The 25,001-nt window shown below is 41.1% G+C and overlaps 1 protein-coding gene across 6 annotated transcripts in view; it reads right to left on the bottom strand.

Moving 5' to 3' along the window:
* LMBRD2 (LMBR1 domain containing 2) overlaps window positions 1-25,001 on the bottom strand; it is a 44,404-nt gene that overhangs the window by 18,912 nt on the left and 491 nt on the right. For all 6 annotated transcript variants that reach the window (XR_004901892.1, XR_004901891.1, XR_004901893.1 and 3 more), the window contains exons 2-9: window positions 16,041-16,270; window positions 15,686-15,783; window positions 13,614-13,709; window positions 10,331-10,498; window positions 9,722-9,932; window positions 5,020-5,094; window positions 3,835-3,948; window positions 3,335-3,518 (exon numbers count right to left, since the gene is read on the bottom strand). Coding sequence is in view for 3 of the 6 variants with exons in the window: in XM_028524328.2 (XP_028380129.1) it covers window positions 3,335-3,518; window positions 3,835-3,948; window positions 5,020-5,094; window positions 9,722-9,932; window positions 10,331-10,498; window positions 13,614-13,709; window positions 15,686-15,783; window positions 16,041-16,214 (1,120 nt within the window). In the remaining 3 variants the exon portion in view is untranslated. The remainder of the gene's footprint in view (window positions 1-3,334; window positions 3,519-3,834; window positions 3,949-5,019; window positions 5,095-9,721; window positions 9,933-10,330; window positions 10,499-13,613; window positions 13,710-15,685; window positions 15,784-16,040; window positions 16,271-25,001) is intronic.

Here is a 25,001-nt window from a genome sequence, read left to right as displayed (position 1 = left end):
TGCCGTGACGTACGATGAGAACACAGCATCGCTGCTGGGGCATCCCCTCCCCCCAAAACACAGAACCTGCACCTAATCACGAGAAAACGTCAAACTCAAATTCAGGGACACTAAAAAAACCAAACTGGCCTGTAGTCTCCAAAAACATCAGTGTCATAAGACACCACAGATGGCAATTGGTCCAGCTCAAGGGGGACTAAGAGACATGACGACCGAATGATGACTGAACGCAGTGTATGGCCTGGGGATTTTCACACACATTGTTGAGACAGTTAGCAAAATCTGAGTAATGTCTGTAGGTAACACTATTGTTTTGATGTTAACTTTTTGACCACTGTATTCAACACTTGGTTATGTAAGAACATGCCTTTATGTTTAGAAAATACACCCCGAAACATTTAGGGGTTAAATGGCATCATGTCTGGATTCAACTTGGAAAAGGTTAAGGGAAAACAGATATACAGAGAGAAAGAAAATGAATACGGTAACATGTTAACATTGGGAGAGTCTGGGTGAAGGATATGTGGAAATCCTTTGTTACTATTTTGGCAACTTTTTGTTAAGCCTGATTTTAGGGAAAAATAAAAGGTAAAAGAGAAGAAAGCTCACAAAATTGAAAAGGCTGTGTTTCACTTCAATCAATGAAGAGCTGGCCGGCAGGTGGGCACTCAATCCACTGAGCCACACCAGCGAGGGCGGTCCTTAGCGTTTATAGTCCGAGCCCCCGGCCCACTCTGACCATCTTCAGCCCTACTCTCAGCGCAGTTCCTGGTGAGGTCAGTGTCCACACAGGGCACACTCCTTTCAAAACCCGGGTCTTTCGCTCCTTTGACTCTGTCCTCCACTCCATCTCAACTACTCACTGCCCAGCTCCAGCCCTTCCTTGTCATCTCATTGCAGCTTCCTGTGTCCAAACAGCACCTTCGTCTGTATTCCAACTCCACTGACTGCCTCAGTCTGGAGCAACTGTCCATTTATTCTTCCTTTTCATTGCCACTTAACACCCCCCTGCCCTTGACTGTCTTCTTCACTGGGCTCAGATTCCACCGCCTTTACGGGGAAGCACTCTCTAATATCCCAATTCTTCTGCTTCCTCTCCCTTCCCTGTGCTGGCTAAACTGATCCATACCCTGCTGCCAACTCCTTGGCTACCCTGAGTGTGCACCCACGGGGCTGCACACTGCAGGCATAAGACACAACTTTGTTGACTCGCCTCACTTTTAATTCTTAATCACTGGCTTCAAGTGGACCCTTAGCAGTGCCTGGCTAGCCTGCTATAATTCACCAATTTTCTCCATGCACCAGCTCCCAAGTAACTATTTTGCACCTTTTCTTCTTTCCTCAATTCTCCAAAATGTCCTTCCTTATAGTTACTCCCAGCACTTCCACGAGCAATAAAAGCTGGCAGAAGAAAACCTCCCCAAGCCTCCACTGCTACATCTTCTCACCTGCTCGGCTGCCTCTGCGCCTCATCTCCCAACCTGAGGCTTTCCCCTTCGTTGTTCACCACTTCCCGTCTCAGCTCCCCCGTACGCGAGCAGGGTCCGAGCCGTCCTCAGTCTCACCAGCCTACCCTGAGACACCCTTCTCGAATGACGTGCTACGATTTCTCTCGACCCTGTCGTCCTCCTTCAGCTACCACCTCGTGTTTCTATTCCCTTTTACAGGGAACATCTTGAGTTTTCTGTTCCTACTGTTTCCACCCGCTCTCCTTGTTTCTTTGAAACTCCAATCAGGCTTTTTTTTTCACTCTTACCCACCTCACCTGTCTGAAATCCAGTGGGCAAGTCTTACGACAATCAACCAACTTGCAACACCTGAAAAGGCACTTTATACACCCTTTTCCTCAAAAGACTCCCCTGTCCCAGTGGCCCTATCTCGTTGGCCACTCGTTTTCTCGTCTGCTCGGCTGACTCCTCCTCACCAGCCTGGCGTCTGAATTCTGGGTGCCTCCCGCGCAGCCCTCAGAGTATTTCTGCTCCACCCCAGTCACTTCTTTGCTGATTTTGTCCAGACCCACGGCCCACCTATCCTTTAACAACGCCCTACTTCACGCTTGGAGACCGGACTTCTCCTCTGAGCTCCCATTTCTATAGCCAACTACCGACTCAGCATCTTATTTATACACTTATGTGCATTGTACATTGCTTGTTTTCCTCGCTGCACAAGGGCAGAAATTTTTGTCTTTTCTATTCATTGATATATTCCAAGCACCCAACAATACACAGCATGTAAGAGCACAAATATCTGTTGAATGAATAACAAGTGTCACACCATTCCCTCATTTAATTAGGAAAGTTCTTCACCGAAGACTTCTAAGATACTTATAATGACCACCACTATGTCTTCATACTGAAGATCAAACATGCAGAAGAGAATCAAGTGAACCTACGTATCTGTTTGAATATCCAAAGTACACAGAAGTTTTGATACTGACACTGGTCTTTTCATTAAATTCTTCATACTAAATTTGACAACAGTGAAGAAAGTGTCATATATAATCATAAAGGAGAAGGCAATAATTATGACTCTTGAGTGTAGGTTTTATAAATAGACTAATAAATGTAAATAATCAAGGAGTATTTTCTAGGGGAACAATTTAGTAGTATGTCAAGAATGAAGGATCACAACTATCAACAACTGAACCTAAAAAACAAAAACTAAAACTAAACAAACAACTAGAACAGTAGAGAATCACAGAAATGGAGATCACATGGAGAATTATCAGGGGGAGAGGGAGGGGAGGAATAGTGGGAAACGGCACAGGGAATAAGAGGCATAATAGGTAAGCACAAGATAGACAGGGGGAGGTTAAGAATAGTATAGGAAATGGAGAGGCCGAAGAACTTATATGTACGACCCATGGGCATGAGCTAAGTGGGGGGAGGGGACAGTGCTGGAGGGTGGGGGGTGCAGGGAGGAGGGGGATAAAGGGGATAACAAAACTGGAACAACTTAAAAACATGATTTTTTAAAAAAAAAATTTAAAACAAAGAATGAGGGAGAGATCCAAGCTTGTGGTATAAAACTGCTTAGAATTCTAATTATTTAAGTATGTATTATATGTACAAAATATGCTTGATATATTGCATATATTTCTGCGTAGAATTTTGATTATCTGTGAAGTAACAGTGCAGAATGATAGATGATATGTTATATGACAAGTAAAATAGTTTTTTTCAGGGGGGTGTAGTTTATCAGTTACATAGTATTGCCACATAGTATAAGTCAAATAATATAAATACAATTCAACTCCACACTGGTGAAAATATATACATTTTTCTTAAGAAAAATTATCATCATTAAACTTTGAAATTTATGTCAAATTACATACCAACTGTAGGAGTATAAAAATATTGGATAAATCTATTTTCTGGCTCTGGTGATTGAAAGGTGTGAACAAATTGATGAGTAGCACTAGTTTCATTTTTTGCTACATCTTCTAGATAAAATGCTTGTTCCAGAAGAATCTGCCATTGTACCTGAGTTCGACGGTGCCTCTGAACTGAATAAATAACCTAAAAAAGAGAACAGGGTATACATCTGTCCAGTGTTCTGACACAACGGCGGTTCAACTCCTCACTAAGGAGCCTGTCTTCACTGTCACAACAGTTGGAAGTATTAGGGACATTTCCTGGGCGGGGCCAAGGGCGTTGCCATTCTGTAATATAAGTGCTACTACGTTCAGTGATTAATCCCCTCCCCCAAAGGCCAGGAGTACCCCTGTCAAGAAACACAAAGTTACAAACATTTCATTCAAAACTCCTTTCTTGCGGACAATAATTATAAATCTAAAATATTGGTATGTAATACAGTTCTCAGTAATAAAGTTACCTGTTTGTGTAGCTTCACCAGACTCTTTTCACTAGGATAGGTATTATGCTTTTCATCAAAATCTTCATAATCATCCATGTTCCTACCCATTTTTTCTTGATATTCTGTGGGGCACTGAAAGGAACAAGCAGATTGGTAAAAATCTTATTTGCAGAAAGATGAAATTTTATTTTTATTGAATGTCTTTCATTCTTGGGCATTTCTAATTTTCTCAAATATATCTTTCTTATTGTCATCTCTAAATAGTTGGAATTTCAGGTGATGATATTTTCTTGAAAATGTTTTAACAGATGCATTGGGTTTCTCCTTACCTGTATTCATATGGACCTTTGTGCTCAGCTATACAAGCTGGGGATGGGTATAGGGCACAGTTGCTCACCTACATGAAGCAACTAGTATTTGAGAGGATTAGTCTAGGTAAGCACCTAATGAAACTGTCAGTGATTTTCCCAGCTAAATAAAGAAGAAGAATCACAACAAACTGAAGATGTTGAATTTTTGAAAAGAATAGTACAGAGAAACAAATACATGATTTGAAGTTATCTGTCCTGCTATTAGTCATTTATTATCTATATGAACTTGGGCAAGTTAGTTAACTTCCCTGGATAGGTCTCAAAAGGTAGCAAATATACGAGAAATGATTAGAGAGAGAACTGACTTCCATGACTATCATCTTAGCCGCAAGGAACACTAGCTAACCACCAGTCTAGTGAGTTTAAAGTACAGGCAGAGAGAGAGCTCGGGGGTTCCGTGGTTGCAGAGAGGATAACTGGGGAACTCAAGTTGTGAGTAATCATTTTTGGAAGTATATGGATACTCCTAATTCAGTAACAATACATCAAACCTTAATGGTATGGCTTCTTATTAAATATGCATTAAATATCTCAAAGGGCCATTCATTTGACAATATGTGAAGTATGCCTGTAGGGACCACATGCGATGACACTTTTATAAACTGTAAGGGCCCATCTCCATCACTGTGTCGTGGAATACTGCCAATAATTAATGTTTAACTTGTAATCACAAAGGGACAAATTCTATGTACACATTACAACTGGTTTATATGGTCAATGTTTCCAAGAAAATGAAAAGGAGTTGGGAAGTCTTCAGTTACAGGCTGTTTTCATACTTACAATATGGAAACTTTATTTCTCAGACAAACAGATGCGAGTATGATTTAATTACCTTTTTAAGTATTGTGTCAACACATTTTCTCAATGGGTGGTTATACTTGATGCTTTCATTCACTTTACGAACCTCCTATACGACAGTAAGAAAAATTAAAATATTTCCATTTCTATAGATTGGAACATTTCAAATGAGACTGCTCTAGGTACTGTGTAAATATATATATTCTCACAAGTTTAATTTCAACCCAAATTACTTAGCATTTACGTGAAGCTCACTTAGCTGAATAAAAGTTCTTAAGAACACAAGGAAAAATGCACACCTTCTATACAAAGTTGTGCGGGCTGGGCAAAAGTGGGTTTACAGTTGTTCGTGAGGAAAATAATACAACAAGAAATACTAATACAAAAATACTTTTGCATACTCACAACTGTAAACCTTTTTTGGCCTTACCCTGTACAACCCTTACACTTTGCATTACTTTGTAGACTCACTCCCTTATCATTTGTTTACTTGGTACACAAAGATGAATAAACATAAAGAAGCCACACAGGATCAAATTTTGCAATCCTGAAAGAATAGGACTGTGCCCCTTCACCTTGCTCATCAAACTGAATTATCTCGTTATCTAAACTTCAGGGAAGAAACCAGAGGAAGCAGAGCGGTTACCAACGCCACAGAGCTCCTGCTCCTTCCCAGCGGGAGAGGCTCCACAGCGTCCCCACCAATGGCTCATGCCGTGTTTACTAAGGGCACACGAGAGGCCGGCACTGCGCTATGTGCAAGGTCACCACCATCCCCAGTAGAGGGTGGAGTGGGAAGACATGTTGTTATAGATGTTCGACTAAGATTAGAGTCTAGTGATGAAATAATTAAATAAGCAATTGAATGAGTATGAAAGGCATAAAGGGGTTACAGGGAGGGATCTTTAGAACCAATAGTACTAAAAGAATTGTAATACTCTATAACAGTAATAAAATTTTTAAAAAGTTGAAACCAGCCCTGGCTGGTATGGCTCAGTGGATTAAGTACCAGCTTATGAACCAAAGGATCACTAGTTCGACTCCCAGTCAGGGCACATGCCTGGGTTGTAGGCCAGGTCCCTAGTATGGGGCAAACGAGAGGCAACCACACACTGAGTTTCTCTCCCTCTCTCTCTCCTTCTCTTCCACTCTCTCTAAAAATAAGTAAATGAAATATTTTTTTAAAAAGTTGAAACCACTGTTCTAGATAGAATAAGTAGCACATTCAAAGGCTGGGAGACAAAAGAGAACTGACCAGAATATTAAAAAGAACATTCTGATTGTAGGGTAGAGAATGGCCTTGAGGTACACAGCACTGGAGGCAGGGAAGCCATCTGGCATATCATCAAAGTTATGAAAAAAATACTTGTAACTTATATGGCAAAAAATCAGTATCCTTCATATATGAAGAGCTCTTGCAAATTAACAAAAAAATGGCAAGATGCAAAAGAAATACAACTAGATGATAAATGTCTGAAAAGACATTCCAGCTCACTGAACACAATTACAAATTTTAAAATGACAATTACCTTACAAAATTATTTTAAAAAAGATATCAGGTAATGAGGTAAGATTATGGGGAAACAGGTCCTCCTATATCCAGTAAAATTTGGAAGGCAATTTAGCAATATCCATCAAAACTTTAAATATGCAGACCCTGTGAACAGTGTGTGTTACAAGACATTGGTCCTGTCAAGGTGCTTAGCTTCATGAGTGTGAAAATACCTTCTTCAAAGAGAAATGGTGAGGGGACGGCTCTGTAATTCAGTGTGCAAGACCGTGATGCACTGACTATGTAAGCTGCAGTGAAAAGCGTGAGGAGCCAGCCCATCAAAGGCGCAAGAACACGCCAGGCGGAGGGACGGCACGCAGGAGGGCCTCTGAGCAGAAAGGAAGGAAGAGTTTCAAGGAGCTCAGAGAAGTCCGGTGTGAGCTGGGAGGAGGCGGGGCCTGCGAAGCCCTCGTTCAGGCTGAAGAACTGCTTCAGCCTTCCAGCGGAAGTCCCAACAGTGCGCCTGAGGTCAATGAGTGCGGCCTGAACACGGGAGCAACGGGACAAGCCCTGGGTTTTTAGAAGGCGCCTGAAGCACCAGGATGTAACACTTTTCCATGACTAAGCTGTCCTCAAGTTTCATCGACTTGTTGGCAAAACTTTGAATGTAAACTACACAGTCTGGTTATACACTTATGTATGAAATATGCATCCCCTTTACATTCTTTAACCACATTGAAATAAGTACTGAAACAACTATTTACATTTGCTGTATTTATTATTATAAGTTTCCTTCAGAAGTTCATAACTGTTACAAAGTGTGGAAAGCATTTAAAACATCAGCCTGCTTTCTTCATAGAAAACAACATGAGCTGGAGCTCCGTCACTGCAGTGCCTAGCGGGTTCTCTCCCAGGCAGGTCAGACAGCACCCACGCAGTCAGGAGAACAGGCGATCTCGGCATTAGTAAGTGGCCGTTCCCCCTCTCCAAAACCCTCTACCCTAGAAAACGACACAGGCTTCTCTGCAGACACATCAGTTACGTCCATGTGATCTAGTGCGTCATTCTGTGCCACAGCGTTCTCGTGCCTATGTCGTTTGGCAGGTCTGCCCATTGTTGGCAGTGGGGGGTTAAGATGCCCTACTACAAGCGTGTTGCTGTCTACATCTTTCTTGAAGTCCTCCCAGGTTTTCCTCATATATTTGTTTGCGCCTATCCTATGGTTTAACTTTAGGAAATTGGCAGTTATCTAACTAAACTGGGTCTTGAACAGAAAGGATTGGGAGAGAAGAGAAAAACCCAGGGCGCAGGAGAGGTAATGGAAGGAAATGAATGAATGGTGATTAACATTAGTAGTTATAAAACAAATGCATCTGGGAAACTCGAGTTTATAAAAATATTGGGAACATCTATGTATGTCATGACAAAGTAATCAAGACATTATTAATAGGACATTGGCTTGATTTACGGTCAGTCGGTATGCTTTTCTGAAATAACTAACTTGTGTTAAGAACATGGTCTTTAATGTTGAGACAGAGCACACCTCCCAGACAAAAGTTTACTGAACCTTAGCCTCCCATGTTCCAAATTTCAATGCACTACTTAATTGTATCTGATTAAATTACTGATGATGTTACAACAACAACAAAAATGACAAAAGGTAGACGTGATGTCTTTGGCCGTGCAGCAAATACCCTGTGAATCGCTTGATATGACCTGTGAGTTTTATTAATGCTTCAAAGAAAAGTAATAGATAATCACACAGATGCAGTACGCATTCACTTCAGAAAGAAACTGAAAAACACTAAAATGCTTTTTATAAAACTGCATTTGGAAGATTTAGATGGCTAAAAATATAATCACTATTACAAAAAAAAAAAAGACGACTGAACTTTGTGGTCTGTTAAAAGGTGCACTCAGCCTCCTCCCCAGCAGACGACTCCTGTTCCGGTTCCGGGCTCCCTCCCGCACACCTCCCTCAGACCCACGGTTCTACGCCACAGAACCACGTCTCTTCCCTGCTTGCGAGGTGTCACCGGTTCCTCGCTGCCGATCCCTGTCACAGCATCAGCTGAAGGCAGACTGCCTGGCTCTAGCACTCACTGGCTGTGTGACTGTGGGAAACTTAGCCTCAGTGTAACTCATTCTCTTCACTTATAAAGTGGGAGCTGAAAAAAATGCTCCTTCATAATGCTGGGAGAACGAAATGTACTAGCATGTGTGAAGTTCTCAGAGAGTCATTAGTAAGTCAGTCAGTCTGCACAGTTGTTGGCTCTTGTCCTCCCCATTATTAAGTTGGAGGAGCCAAACCTGACCAGTGTGAGGGAGAGAGAGGCTTAAAGGTAAGGGTAGAGACCTAAGCACGGGCCAGACTGTTTCTCAGGAGGCCCAGCGAAACACTCTGGGTTCACTCCAACGTGACTGCGAGGCCTCCGGCCTGAGGCTACAGTGGAGGGTGACATCATAGTATAGCGTGTTTCCCAGCAGAGCACAGTGTGACGGGACCACAACTGTCCCTTTTAAAATCAATAATCAAATTGTGTAACAGCAAAGTTTTATAATTTATTATATGTTTTTATGTATATTATTGAAATTTATACTTTCATCAACTTGATGAAGTTAGTTCAAGTCACCCGCGTTTATTTATTATAAAATAAATGCATCTGGGGAACTCCTGGGTGAGTTTATAGGAGTACTGGGGAAATCTATGTATGTGATGATAAAGTAATAACGAGTCAAGTGAAGTGCCTTATTAAGACTACTTAGAGTAATTAAGACCAAACGAGTTATTGACGCAAATTCCCACGCAAACTGTTCTCTAAAGAGGTTTCCAGACGTGGTGGGGTCACTTTGGGTTAAACTTTCAGTAAGAAGTGTCTTGTGACTCCTCATTTCCACCCCCGCTGTGTCAGGGGAGCCATGCAACCCCACCCAACCTGAGAGACTCGCGAGTGAAAGAGGGCACCCCAGGGTTTACCCGAAGACAACAAGTGTGGCCCTGCGCGGGCGGGTGTGTTTTCCCTGAATCTCTGTCAGTCAGAAGATGCAGGTGACCTCTCACGGAGCTGAACTGCCAATAAGAAGCCATCCTAACGGATGAGACCTTCTTAAGAACTGCAACGCGCCAAGAAATTAAGTCTGAAGTCCTTCAAGGCGTTAGCCAGGACGATGAACCCCCCCCCCCCGTGTACCCACAAGCAGACACACACAACTCGCTGTTGACGCTCAGGGGGAAGCCGCCTACCTCCATGACATCTTCCAAAGTCTCCTCCGCGTCTGCTTTCTCGGTCATCAGTTTGGCTGCCTTAAAGTAAGTCTTCATAAGGAGGTAGCCTCTTTTCGCTCCGTTCCAGTACGACCGAGGGATTTCCACCAAGCCGTAGCCCAGCAGCAGCACCAGGAGAAACAGGCCCCAGGTGTTCGCGGCGGCGATGCCAATGGTCTGGAGCTGGTTCCTGCGAGAGCAGACGCAGGCCGCTGTGACGGGAAACTTTCCCCACAACAAGGTAAAATCAAACTAACGAGTGTTAAATGGTTTTTCAGAAAAACACCACCCTGAAGGACGGCTAACATTTTATATGAAAAAATTAGACTTTCACATCCTCAGCTACCCTTTCAGGGACAGCAGATGCTATTCTCTATTTTCCATCTTAGTAATACGGATTACTCAGGCATTTCTCTATTTTCCATCTTAGTAAAATGAATTACTCAGGTATTTTTTTGAGGCATCTATAAAATATATAACTTGTTATGTTTCTTGATGAAATATATGTTTACCTACATATGTGAGATAAAAATTAATTTTATAAAATGGAAATATAAAAAGCAGTGCTAAGAAGATGATTTTTCTTACCATTCTAAGTGCAAATGTGGGTTTACAGCTACATAAATTAAAAATGCTCCAAAAATCAGCAAATAGGTGCCATAGTAGATTGCATTCTCTATCAGTGCAGTCTTGATCTTCCCAGTGATGGAAAAGCCCCCTGATCTTGCATAGGACTGCATAAAAGGCAACAGGATCCTAGACAGGTGGAAAAAATATGATTAAATACACTTGATATATCTTTTTAATCTCAAAATACCAGAAATATGTGAATCTCAACTATAATGTATAGTTCTTTTCACAAACAAATGATTTTGAGTAATTATTAATACCAAACAAACTAAAACAGGGGATTGAATATTTCTGTAATATTAAATCTGGGGTAGAACAAAGCATATTCATGAGAGCAAAGGAGATCACAATGCCCAGCTGAGAATACAACAGTGAGTGATTTACTCTAAGTCTAAAAAAAAAAGGTTTTAAAACCTTTATGAAGAGTTTGGACTATATCCAAAGAATAGAAAGGAACCACTTTCTTGAACAGATAGGAGACATGATAAAATTTCAGTTTTCTAAAGACTGATCAGGTTTCAGCATGAAGAATGGCCTTAAAGGGAACAAAACTGGAGCTATCCGTGTGGTAAAGAGCGGGAGGGGAGAAGACCGGTGGTCAGTGTGCTGATGCTGAAGTGCCCGGGACACATCCCAAAGGAGCTGCACGGGAATCGCTGGCTCTCCAGCTGCAGAGGTCAGAAGGCGGGGTTAGAAGCACACCCAGACTCAGAGTCGTCCCCACATCAACCATACTGAAACAACGTCAGCACGAGAGCTGGAAGGGTGAGTGTGTAGAGTGAGAAGCAAAGAACTGTGGCTGACCCCTGAGAAATACCTACTTTTAAAGGAGAGCAGAAAAACGGGAGGCGGAGGGGAGGCCAGCAAAGGAGACTCTGACAGAACAGGAGGGAGGCATGGAAGGAAACTCAGCAGGATGTATGGAGCAGAACCCAGGAGAAGCACGTGTTTTAAAGTGGAGACAGAGAGCAAGTAGAATCAAATGCTGCCAAGAGGTCAAGTAAATCAAGAACCTGGGAGTGTGCGTGGAGAGGTGGGGGTAGGAAAGAGTTCAGTGAGTTGAGGAAAGAGTAAGCAGTGAGGAAATGAACACACTAAATGCAGACAATTCATTTAAGATGTTTGGCTGGGTAGCATAAACGATGATATATTTAAAAAGTGGAATATTTTACAGACATGAAAGAGAACCAATACATTTAACACAACACAAAAGAGTCTTCCAAGTCTATAAGCAAAGAAGAGAGACAAAAGTATGTCCTGTATAATGCTGTGTTTCTAAAGGTCAAAAACAGGCACACTCACCTGTGGGATGAAGTGAGGATCATGGTCACCTTTGGGGAGGGCAATGACTGGGAGCGGGGTGGGGGCTTTGAGGGAAGCTTCTGGGTGATGGGGGAGTCAAGAGTCAGAAAATCTTAGTTTTAGGAAATAGTTAATAAGCCTAGTCATTAATGCATGTGAAGCTATTGTTTCAGGAACTGCAGGGTGGCCCCCCGACTCCAGGAGACCACAAGCAACTGGCCTCTGTGCTCCAGGAGGGACAGGAAGCATCAGGGAGGTATGCGAGCTTTGTGTTCCAGGGAGACGGGACTCGGGTGAAGACAACCACCGGTCAGCGGTCAGCAGTCAGCGGATGAAACGATGCTGGGGAAACTGCCGACTGCGGCTTGTATCTGACTCACCTCCCTCCTGAATGCCAAACCCCTCACCTACACTTTTGCCCCCTTATAAGAAGGCAGCTGGAAAGGAAACGTAAGATGGTCTGTTAGGGTACAAACCGACCGTCTTCTCAGATCCAGGGCCATCTCAATAAAGCGCCCACACAGATTCAGTCCCTGTCTCTGCTTATTGGGTCCGGCAAATGGCAGGCCACAGGAACGCCGGCTTTTCCGGTTTCACGCCGACATTGTTAATGCTCTTTATCATCATCTGAGTGCTGGTTACATGGCTGGTCCACTTTCAAAAACGTCAAGCTAAACACAACCTGTGCACTTTTCGATACTAGCTTATACTTCAGTTCGTCTCCAGAACAATTTAACTGTGATGAGGAGCAGATCATTGAGGTGGAAGATAGAAAGCTGGAAAGGGTTGGGATTTGAGAGACTTTTAGTTTCTTTTTTTTTTTTTAAGGATGAGAGAATTGTGCATGCTTTGCACAAATACAGGTGACTGCAGGTAAAAAGGGCTGAAGAGAATGGGTCCATATTTCAGGAGGAGGGATTAGTTTTAGTAGTGACGCTTCCATGTTTGGTGGGCAAGGAAGGAAAGATGGGTAGGTGGGAAGGAAGATTTGTTGGTGATGAGCTGACACCCCTGCCGTCTGATGACTCCTGTTTTTACTGTGAGGTAGGAAGTAAAGGAGTTCAAGTGGAGAGGGCAGTGTTCCCGGGATATGAGAGAGAGAGAGAGAGAGAGTCACAAGGGGAGCCGCAGGGGTCTGAAAGCGAGTGGAAAGACGTGCTGTGCGGAACGAAGAGCACACAGCCTAGAGAAACAAAGGAGCGACGTCTGGTGGCGTGGAGGGCCCAGCTGAGTTCAGCGAACATCAGTTCACAAGGGCACCACTCTACTCCGCTGCATGACTTTTCCCTTGCAAAGCTGAAGACCTCTAGTGTTAGAGCTCCGCTGCCTGCAGAGTATCTCAAGTGCTCAGTACACAGTCAAGTGCGAGTCTGGAGCAGGGCAGAAACACGAAGCTGTAGCGGGTAGAAGAAAACATCTGGAATGAGCGCATCACAGGCAACGAGAGCAGGGCTGCAAGGAAAGCTGTGCAGGGAGAGCCAGGTAACAACAGGACGACCAAGTGCGGGGCCCCAGAGAACGTGAACGTTGAGCAAATGGACCGCCGAAATGAAACGGAGCCCAGGAAGGAGTGCAGAAGGCTGGGCTAAGGAAACCAGGACCGGGCACAGCGGTGCCCTTCGCAGGAGCAGTTTCCCACAGTCCCGCGACTGGAAGAAGACTGTCCAACTGAAGGGCGAGAGAGAAAGCAGTAACTGGAAGGGAACGGTGGCAGGGGAAATGATTTATTCTAATTTCTTTCTCTTGTTTGTTTTTTCTTTTCATTGCTTTTCTTTTAAGATGGCAGAGACTTGAAGAAGCAAAAAGGCAAAGGATAAAAACTTAAGAGGAAAAGTAAGTGACATAAGTAAATTCTAAAATACGAAGGTTCACTGAAAAAAATCACTTCTCTTATTACTTTAGCCAGAATTTAACAATTTTATTCTTCACTGCCACTTACCATGTCAGAAACTGTGATGTCCAGTACACTACCCTCCAGAAAATCGGCATGATCCCGTCGGGAATGTAACTCCACGGCTTGAAACATGGGTGTTGGCTGTTGGATAACAATTTAAAGAAAATTAAACCTAAGTGATGACTAATTAAATGAACTACACAACTGATTTGTATACGGCGGTTTATTTACATTCAGATTTTAAATTACTGACTCCAACTTATAAAACTTCATATAAAACTTAAAATCCAAAGCTGACTGTCAAACTACACAAACACACACAAAGGGAGAAAAGCAGTTTGAGGACGTAATGTTCACCGCATAGACTAATAATGACACTGTACCTAAAAACAAATGCGCTGGGAAATCAAACCTCTGATATGATTACCCTTAAAATTGAAGACTGCCTTTAAAACACACACTCACCCCATTTGTGGAGTTGGTTCTTTGGGGAAAGGGAAGCAAGGAGGAGAAAGACATTAGGTGATCAATTCCTGGAAATCAGAAAGCTAACTAATAGTCACCGTAGCACAGCTCCTCTGGAGATATGTGCCAGCACCTACGTATAATTTTTTCTGTTTGAATTTTCTGATATGTGTGTCTGACCGTAGACTCTTTCATTAACACTGTCTTCCTAGACTGGGGGGCATCCTGCAGTCCTAGGGCTCCCAATAATCCACAGTTGCTGCTGATCTGTATCCAATTTTTAATGATGCTACAAAGGGGAGTATCTGTGTTTTAAATTTACCCTTACTTGTTAGATTTAAAAAAATAAAAGCCACATAAAAAGCATGCACATACTACTTAAAGCAATGGTAAAAACTGTAATAAATATTTATTAGCTTTTCATCTAAGCTAGTGTGTATTTGAACAATAAAATAACCCATGGTGCTAGAAGTCAAACATATTTAGCTAGCTTTGTAATTCTATTTGGAAGGTAATTGCTATGAGCAGAAGTGAACCGACAATTTTTCAATGCAAAAATTAAGAGACAGCATTGAGATCAATGATGGAAAACTAACGTTAGCCCAACATTTTCCTAAGAAAGTCTGCCACACCTTGTGTTTTCTATTATGAGATTCTCTGCTGGATCTTATCTTTTGTATGTGAACGTTTTTGTCCTATGAGCCGCCGTCTACTTTAATACTGGCCAGGTATTCTTTAGATTCTCCTCACTAGCGTATCTGGTGGGTTGAAGAAAGTATACAATACACATATAAACATACACTTCTCTCCTACCTCCCACACTGTTTTCTCAGTAAGACCCACTTATAAAACCATGTTTAACATTTTTTTGAAGTAAAAATTCATTTTTGAATTGAAGGTGAACAAACACACACACATAGAAAAACATCAGTTTTTTTTCACTTGGAAGTTTGATATGAAGTCAATACAACCTTTTGATAATTGGAATTTTATTCATTCTCTTTGTAAAATTATGACAACTTCAAAGGATGTGCAATATGAAAGGAATACTCCCAGATCCAAAATAACCTCCTTGTGCTTTAACACACAACCTTGTATATTAGGCAGAAGAGAAAATGCATGCCCCACATTATAGCTCAGAGAGTGGCTGAGAGGAAAAGAAGTTTTCGGAAGTCACGTTCCTAGTAAGGGGCAGAACCAGGACTAGAGAACCAGGCCTTCTCCAAGCTTCTCATTAGCATCTACTGAAAGGCCTTGTGCACCAATAAATATTTCAAACTGATTTAAGATTTAAATTTAAACAGAATAAAATGTAACTAAAAGTCTAGTAGCAAAGGATGGAGGGGTGGGTAAAGAATGAACATAAACTTTTATAAATATAAAACCTGGTTATAAACTGACAAACAGATGGTTAAAAACTGACAATTTTTAAACAATTTGGCTTCTATTATATGGGAGGAAGGAAGGAAGGATGGAAGAAGGAAGGAAGGGAGGGAAGGAGGGAGGGAGAAAGGAAAGAAGGGAGGGAGGAAGGAAGGAAAGGAGGGAGGGAGGAAGGAAGGAAAGGAGGGAGGGAGGGAGGGAGGGAGGGAAGGAGGAAAGAAGGAAGGGAGGAAGCGAGGGAGGGAGGGAACCAGAGAGAGAAAGGATACCTTGGAGCTGGGGTAGCAGTTGCGTCCAGTCCGGAGCCGTTGCTACTCTCCGGAGGGCTTGAGTTGGCGGCAGCATGTTTGCAGCGGTTGTATATCGTCTAAAGCAATGAACATGTGGTTTAAAAATGAAAATCAAAAGGTTACCAAGTACTGAAGGGAGACTGGAGGGTATCAACCTATCTATCCCAAACCACCTTCCTGGTTATGCTTTTTAGTGATCAAATTAACACAGTAACATTTAAATTCAAAATGTAAGTATAACCTTACACAATTTAGCTGTCTTTGGACCTAACATATCTCAAACATGCTGATTACAACTGTCTTTTCAATTGAGAAAACCAGTGTCACCTCTTACCGTACTAACATCCAACGGCAGTATGAAGACAATAAGAAAGCAGAGATACCAAGCTAGCAGTGTTCCAACAATTACAAGTCGATGCTGTTTCTTAAAGTCTCCATATCGATGAAGCAGAAATAACGCCAGAAAAAAGACAAAAACAATCTCGAGTCCCAGAGCTGCACCACTCATTATTGAATGTTCACTCTGACTGACCGAAGTAATTCACGTGCAGGGCGGGACCATATCTGCAGAGTGAACAACATAACGCAGGGTTAATGCAGGAAACGACCACTTGGAAATGTACTAAATGGAGTTTATTAACATATGAATACATTCTTTGGAAAACTGTCAGGCTTTACAGTGGACTACAAATAAGATGAAAAGGATAATTCCTGCCCTCAAGTTCTTAAAATCTTACTTTTAAAGCATATCTTAAAATTTTACGTAAATTATGTCTCCAGGAAAAAAAGGTATTTTAACTAAGATTACATCACATCTAAAAACAGTACAAAGTAAGAATACTAGATATGGACAGTTTCAGTATAGAGTCATTTGGAGCTTGACCCTTAATGTCATACACCCAATGAAGCATTTTACACAAACACGCTACCTACTGGATCCTAGGGAGTTAGAGGTTTCAGAAAATAAAGTCTCTAAGTCGCCCACAACCCATTACTTAAAATTCTCTAAGAGAGATGGGGGAGAGGTGATGGCTAGAGATGGAGAGAGACCACTGAGTAACACAGTCCTTTTCTTCACTGCTAGCCTCGTCTGCCGGCTTTCAGAACTTGAGACTCCTAATTCACTGCTGCTTCGCAACACATACTGATCCCTTTCCATTCATCTCTATAAATCTTATTTTCTTTACAGAAACTTACTTTACCTATTTTATATGTATAAAAACTTATCAATGATTATTGAATAAAGTCACACATTGAAAGTATTTTTATTATAAATGCTGGTAATACAGGCAGAAGCAAATGCTTTATTTGCTGTAGCTCTACTCATAAAATAATTGGCCTTTCTAACTGAAGGCAATATGTAATTTTCACCTTTGTAAAAATCAATGTCAGATATATTTTTAAAAACATTATTTATTCATTCATTTATTTATAGAGAGGGGAAGGGAGGGAGAAAGTGGGAGAGGAGTATCAATGTGAGAGAGAAACATCAACTAGTCAATTTTATTCAGCACTACATCTCAAGTCTCTAATATAGTGTCTGGCATAGAGAAGACATTAAAAAATATTTGTTGAATAAATAAACAAATGAATAGAAAACATTACTGTATACTTGTATACTATTTTTAATTACTGCTGACTTCAAAGGCAGCATAAAACTTGTTATAATCTCCAAAACTGATTGTATAAATACTTACTACAACTCAAAAGGCTTAAAAACATGTTCACTTACTACTACTCAAAATTTCAAATTTCACAATCTATTAAAAAACTTACACCACCACAAAAAGAGTGAGTCAGATCTTATTTTGAAGACCAGATTAAGTGTTAGGAAATAGCTTGATGTAGGATGCTAAGGAAAACCATAACCATCTTCAAGATCTAGCTCTTAGGAAAATACTATTCAATATGAATGAACATAATACCTGACAAGTATTTTAGGAATTTGTCTGAAATTGTCCAGTTCGAGGAAGGTGACAATCATAAAAAAAAGACTATCAGAGCTCTGGCTGGCATAGCTCAGTGGATTGAGCACGAGCTGCGAACCAAAATGTCGCAGGTTCGATTCCCAGTCAGGCCACAAACCTGGGTTGCAGGCCACGGCCCCCAGCGACTGCACATTGATGTTTCTCTCTCTCTCTTTTTCTCTCTCCCTTCCCTCTCTAAAAATAAATAAATAAAATCTTAAAAAAAAAAAGACTATCAGAGAGTGCCAAGGAAATGCTACATGAAGTATGGCAGAATCAAGTGATAGAATATTACTGAAGTATAAGAAATGGTGTTTATTAAGATTATTTAATAACATTACTACATTACCATACCATTAATTGAAAAATAGATTCATGCATTGTCATATAATGTGCATAAAATGAATAAGACAATAATCACATATATGCAGATATCAATAATAGGTGGTAAGATTATGGGCATAAGCAAATAACAAAATCACAATTATAAACTTGCAACTAGCTAATAATATAGTTTTTTTTACAATGTTTCATTTTTTGGTCTGCTTCATTGCCAGTACTTTAAAATGTTATAGATGAGTGAACAGAATTAGGGAGCCTTTATTCTGGTGATAAAAACATGACTTGTTGCATCTCTTCCCATACTCATTAGTCTCCCACTGCTGTCATAAGCAGATATTGTAACGTAGTTGCTTAAAATAACACCCGCATTTCATAGTTTATGTGAGTCAGATATCCAGGCCCAACATGGCTCAACCGAGTTCTCAACATTGAAATTTAGGTGTCAGCAGGTTTGTGTTCCTTTCCGGAGACTCTGGGAAAGAATCTAAATTCACTCAGGCTGCTGGGAAAATTCAGTGTGCTATGGTTAAGGACTGAAGTCCTTGTGAGCTGTCAGCTGGCCTTTGCCCTTAGCTCTAGAGGCCTTTCTCCAGTGTTCGCAAGTGGCCCTCCATATCTCTGAGCCAGCAACAGATGCTTGCCAAATCCTTCTCGTTCTAGAAGTCTGACTTCCTCTTCCGCCTCTGCTGGGAGAAAGCTCTGCGTTTATGGGCTGGGCTGGTCTCACTGGGCCCACCTAGATAACCAAGTCATATTTACTGGTTCCAAGGATTTAGGTGTCGAGATATCCTCAGGGGCCTATTACTCCGTTTACCAGAGTACCTGCTTCTGTCCAGGTTGAACTCCTGTTGCCTTGTTATGACACAAGGTGATAGGCCTAGGGGTGCCACGAAATTGAAGATGAAAATTGGGGCTTCTCTAACCTGAGATGAGAAGAGTAATAGTTTCAAAATCCATATCTTGACTTTGCACCTAAATTCAAGTGAGGAATTTTTTTTTTTTTTTTTACAGTCCAGAATAATAACACTTTCCAAGGGTCCTTATGAATTTCTGGAGCCTGTTTTTGCTATTTCATCTGAATACTTCAACTTTCTGCTCAAAACTAGGGATACCTTATTCTCCATCTGATTTAGTTATTTGTATATTAAATTCATAAAACAATTGTCAACTAAAATCTAATAAAATAAACAAAGATTGATCAACTCATTTGGCTTATTAAAAAAAAAAGAACTCATTGCCAGAGATGGCAGCAATTTGGTGATGTGTATCAAAGACCTTTAATAGAGTACATGCTGTAACTCTGGTCCTAGCAGTTCCTCTTGAAATAACTTAGAGCAGGGGTGTCAAACTCATTTTCACCAGGGGCCACACCAGCCTCACAGTTGCCTTCAAAGGGCCAAAATCATTTTAGGACTGTATAAATGGAACTACTCCTTACTGTTAAGGAGTTGAATTTACGTTCGGCCCTTTGAAGGCAACTGCCAGGCTGATGTGGCCCCCAGTGAAAAGAAAATCAGTTTGACACCCCTGACTAAAGAAAAGCCAAAATGGGAACAAAAATTTACCTGCAATGCTACCTTTTACGGCGCTATTATTTAAACATGAAAACACAGAAACAACTTAAATGGCTGTACTAAATAGACCAGGAAGTCTTAAAACTATCCATTAGTCTCATTGTGGTCCATTGACTCTTGAATCATTAATCCTGCTGACCTGGCCAAGGCCGACCTGAGCCTTGGCCTGAGACCTGTGCCCCAGCCAAGACTGCCTCACTTCTAGAAATGCCCCATTGCAGGGAGCGACAGGAGGAGCCCGTGGATCCCACCCTTCTGGGGGAAAGTGAGATCCAGGAGGACACGAGATGCCAAAGGGACATGGTGGGATCTGAAGGAGGATGCATAAGAAACACACACAAAATGCTAACAATGGTTGTCACACAGCAGTAAAGAGATGGCTTTTACTTTATTCTTTGTGCTTTCTTGTGTGTGTTTTTAAACAGTGAACATACATTATTTTTTCATTATAAAATTATTTAAAAGTCAACATAGTAATATGAGGATAAAATACATAGCAATTAGAAAATGAAAATTTTTGCTATGATGTTATTAAGTGTCTAAAGTTAAAATATAGCCCTGGCTGGTGTAGCTCAGTGGATTGAGCTCAGGCTACAAACCAAAGGGTCTCCAGTTCGATTCCCAGTCAGGGCACATGCCTGGGTTGCGGGCCAGGTTCTCAGTGGGGGACCACGTGAGAGGTAACATATTGATGTTTCTCTAACTCTTTTTCTCCCTCCCTTCCCCTCTCTCTAAAAATAAATAGAACCTCCAAAAAAAGATAAAATGAAATGAAATACAAACGTTTTATTTTACCATGGTAAACGTTGTTTCCAAATCCCAACTCTCTAATAATTGTGTAACTTTATGCAATTGAAACTGTTAAGTGAGGATAATTATCCCACACAGGTCGCTATGAAGATGAATCGAGACATAAACGTGAAACACCAAGTAGTAGCTCCAGACACAAAGCAGGTCTTCAGTAATGCTTGTTGCTAATCTCCATCTCCTTCATATGCTGTGCTTCTAGACAATAACTAGTTGCCTCAATGGTCTCGAAGCATAGCTTTACCCTATGTTCTTTCTCCCCGTCCTCCACAAAAACTCTGCTTTTTGCTTCACATTTTCTGTGGTTCCCACATCCTGGGTCCACCCAAATTCATATAAAACCAAAACTGATCTTCACTCGCAGAAATTGCTCCCCTTGCCTCACCCGACAGATTGGGATTACATCCCTAGGTCCACAAGGCAGCCCAAACGCCCCTTCCCCAGATGCTTGTGAAGAGACACAATACCTCTCAGAGCCATGTCAAGGAGGGGCACTTGACATACAGAGAGACAATGCCATTCTTCTAGGAATATGCACAAAATAGAGGTGGACCGAGACAGATCATTTGCTGAACTGTGCACATGCTCAGCTGTGCAAAAATCCATTCAAAGGCAAAAGATGAAATAGGCCTCTGACGACGACAATGGTCCTTCTAATAATATTCTTCAAATATAAACATGTTTAGGCTAAACGACAAAATCTGGAGGCAAATCAAAACTGTCCTATGTGATCAGAAAGGAAAAAGAGATATAAAGCTATCATAGGTGGGCATTAACACCTCAGCAGTAAAAGTAGACTTTACTCAAAATCAAAATGCTAATTCATTCACTCGACGAGATTCAAGTGCCTGTTATGCAAGCATAGTCTACCTTGCAAAATACCGATTCTGAAAGTCTTAAACATTTAAAATCCAACTCAATCTTTTACCAATCATCAAGATACTGTACAATATTACTTTCAAATGCCTTTCATTTGAAGTACTCTTTCTTAAGTACTTTATGGCTGATAATGATTTTCCAGGCTAACCACACTTTAAGTGGAAAATTTAGAGGTTAAGGCAATTTTAACATTTGAAGCATTCCAAATATTTTCAAAGAGAGAGAGGGAGAGATAAGGAAAAGAAGGAAGGAAGAAAATAAAAGAGGAGGGAAGAAGGAAGAGAGGGATTGAGGGGGAGAGAGGTGGCAGCAACTGAACACAAAAATTTTATCAAAACCTAAGATACTGAAATTGAATGAAGTTTCTAAATAGAACCCAATGATTCATGAGAATCAGACTGTGTTAAATATGTATCTCCACTCAGCTGTGTGAAATAATAAGCAGGAGCCAACTCAAGATCCTAATAATGAAAAAGAATCAAAAGTAGATGTAGTGATAAAAGTCAACAATTCTCTACCCCCCCCAACCAAAATGTACATTTCCAAAGATAATTGTTATTCTCATGTTTAAAGATTTCAGGTACAGAGAGAATTCAACTTAGAATACAGGTGAGTCTACCACAAGAGAATGTCATCCCCCACTTCAAAATGCTGAAGTCCTAACGGAGTTGGCGAACGAGCCAGGTGAACTGAATTCTAAAGTCCCACAAGCCATTCTTCTGAAGAAAGACGGACACATAAAAACGGTTTCACCCTTGGCAAGGCAGCAGAGGGGCAGGTAGCAACCATGTAACCAGGTAAGAAGACGACAAGTGGAATTGTAATGGATTCTTAAAGACTTTAGGTAAAGAGACTGTAAGACTTATTATTGATAATTAGAGAATGATCCTTAGAATCCTTCCTAATAACAAAATATTTTTTTAAACAAAGGAGGAGCTAACAGTTAGTATGCATTTACTAGATTCCAAGCATGCTTTGCTGAATCAAACTTCATAACCCAGCAAGAAAGGACGCTAGGACCCTTGTTTAATAAAGGAGAAAACCGCAGAGATTCAGAGTGGAGCTTCGAACCCAGGCGCCCTGACTGCTGAGCCTGGCTCACGGTGAGGATCCTGCACAGTCTCTTCTCCCGTCCGGACATATCTTCCTAATGGAATTCAAACTGTTTAAGTGATTTCTTTTGTTCAGTTTTCACAGTGAACAAATTACAAACGTCCTGCTGTTAATTATTCCCTTAGGTAGAATGCTAAGAAAGTCATGTTTAGTATAGAATTTAACTAAGGCTCTTTACCTTGCAGGTAAGACTGCCATTACTTGGGTACTATATGACTCTAGCTTACACGGGAAAAGTAGAAAAGAAAACATAGAGAAAATTAGAATTGGAAAAGAACCCTTCTTAGTCTTTTGTTCCTCTAAGCTAAATAACATTTAAAAAACTACAGGACTCTTAAGATTTACCTCGTGCTGTGATGGAGCTAAGGAAAAACACACCCTCCTTCTATTTCAATAGAATCTCTTTTTTCATATTTCATATTCAAGCACACTAATATACTACTGAATACAGATGTAGCTTATAGTCAAATGTAATTTCCAGTCCTTTTTGGCCCTTCTTGTGCACTGATCTTATAACTAAGTTCTTCCCCCTTTGTATGATAAACACTTCCCAGTTTACAAAGTCATTTCGTATTCTATCTGAAGCTTCCAAAGAGTACCAGAAATTACTTACTCTAATGTCATTTGTAGATACAAATATATATATAAATATATATAGTTCATCTGTCCTAGATAATGAGCTAGTAATTCTACTTGTAGAAATATGGTATATCCCTCTCACTGAAATGGACATCAAGTGTGCTGAGTAAGATTAAATGAATAAATTAATCAGCCCTGGCTGATGTAGCTCAGTGGATTGAGCACCAGTCTGCAAACCAAAGCGGCATCAGTTCGATTCCAAGTCAGAGCACATGTCTGGGTTGCGAGCCAGATCCCCATGGTGGGGGAGGGGCGCATGCGAGGCAACCACACACTGATGTTTCGCTCCCTCTCTTCCCCTCTGTCTAAAAATAAATAAAACTTAAAAAATAAAAAATAATAAGGTAAAATTAGTCAGGAAAATAAAATAATCCACATCAGTTGCAATCACAATGCAATTCTTAAAAACATGAGACATCTATCTGCATGTAGCCAGTAATTTCAAGTCTTCAGTGGATACAATTCCCTGTATCAAACAGAACCACATGTACCAATTTAAACTTTTATATATATATATATATATATATATATATATATATATAGACAGAGACAGAGAGAGAGAGAGAGAGGAGCCATGATTAGAAGGAATGAAGAAAAAACATATTCCCGTTTTAGCAAGCTAAAGTATTCTGTTACCAGGGCAAACTATTAGTGAAGTATCTATTCTAGAATTTGAAGACTGACTTTCCAGGTTGACAGGCTCTCTCTGAGATCCTCGCTAGGACCGCACCTTCACCAGCTCATGAGTTCTCTGGGAACTAGAAATGCTCCCTAGCTCTCGGGCACTTACAGCCAACCCTACCACAAAAATATTCCTCGTCTTTTAATTTAGACCTTCCTTCCTTTAAGACCTATATTCAAACACCTCTTCAAATTACTTTATAGGTCAAAATGTTGTTCTCATCATAGTATTTTAAAGTTTTTCATGTGTATACTTTCGCCTCCATTAAGTCCATCTTGCTTACTTTCTTCAAGGAGACAACAACTTTTTTGTTAAAGTTGCAATTAATGACTTGCAATTTTAAGGGAGAGGATGTAATGTCAAGCTAAGACAACTACTTTCCTCTTAATCAACATAACAGAAAGGTAAGTTTATGTAGGCAAATCACAATATTGCATTTAAAAATATTTTCCATAGAACATCGGTTTAATGAATTCTGAACACTCCACCTAGTTATTCTCAGCCTAGTTTCAATCCAAATCAATCTGTGAACTGATCCCTTCTTTGCGCCAGTTTCACCTACTTTTCAAGAACAAACTACAGGTGTGTGAATACATTTCTCTGTCAAGAGGTGGCATTTACTTTTCAAGCTAAGCACCAGGCATGAAAAATATCTCATACCTGGGCACGGGAGTTTTAATTCCTGTATAAAGTGAATCATTAAAATAAGAAGGTGTGTCATACAGCGTACTGACGTAATTTTTGTGATGACGCTGGCCTGTTTACTTGTTAATAAATCCTTCCCATTTGTATCAGGGTTGCAATTTACTCCCCCTCTCTTCCACTGTTTTGCCGGGTCACGGTTATAGTGTAGTTCGCACAATGGGTTTCGCGTGGTCATCCTACCTGGAATACGGCACACTCTCTACTCTAACCGCCTCCATACTCTTCTCTGGGGAGACAAGCTAAAAGCAGCTCCCTTATAGGAGGCGAGGCAACCGGACGCAGCGGGCAGAACGAAAGCAACAGAAGGGCTGTCTGTGCTGGCGGCCCTAGCGCTGCAGGCTGTAAAGCCCTTTGCAAGCACAGTCACCTTTATCTGTTCCGGTGCTGGCATTTACGAGCCTTGCCAAGGCTGCAAGGGGATGCGCCGCTTTCCCACTGCACCCAGCGAGAACCACTGCGGTTTCCTGCTCCCTTAATTAAACCACCGCCTCCCGTTCAAACTGCGCTTTAATATACAAAACGCTGTCACACGCGTCATTTGAGTTGACCCTCCCTCCCAGCCTGTGAGATGGGCGCAGTGCCTCTTT

This window comes from Phyllostomus discolor, chromosome 3, assembly GCF_004126475.2.
Source record: "Phyllostomus discolor isolate MPI-MPIP mPhyDis1 chromosome 3, mPhyDis1.pri.v3, whole genome shotgun sequence".
Classification (NCBI taxonomy): domain Eukaryota; kingdom Metazoa; phylum Chordata; class Mammalia; order Chiroptera; family Phyllostomidae; genus Phyllostomus; species Phyllostomus discolor.
This window is presented reverse-complemented; position numbering and strand designations above follow the sequence as displayed.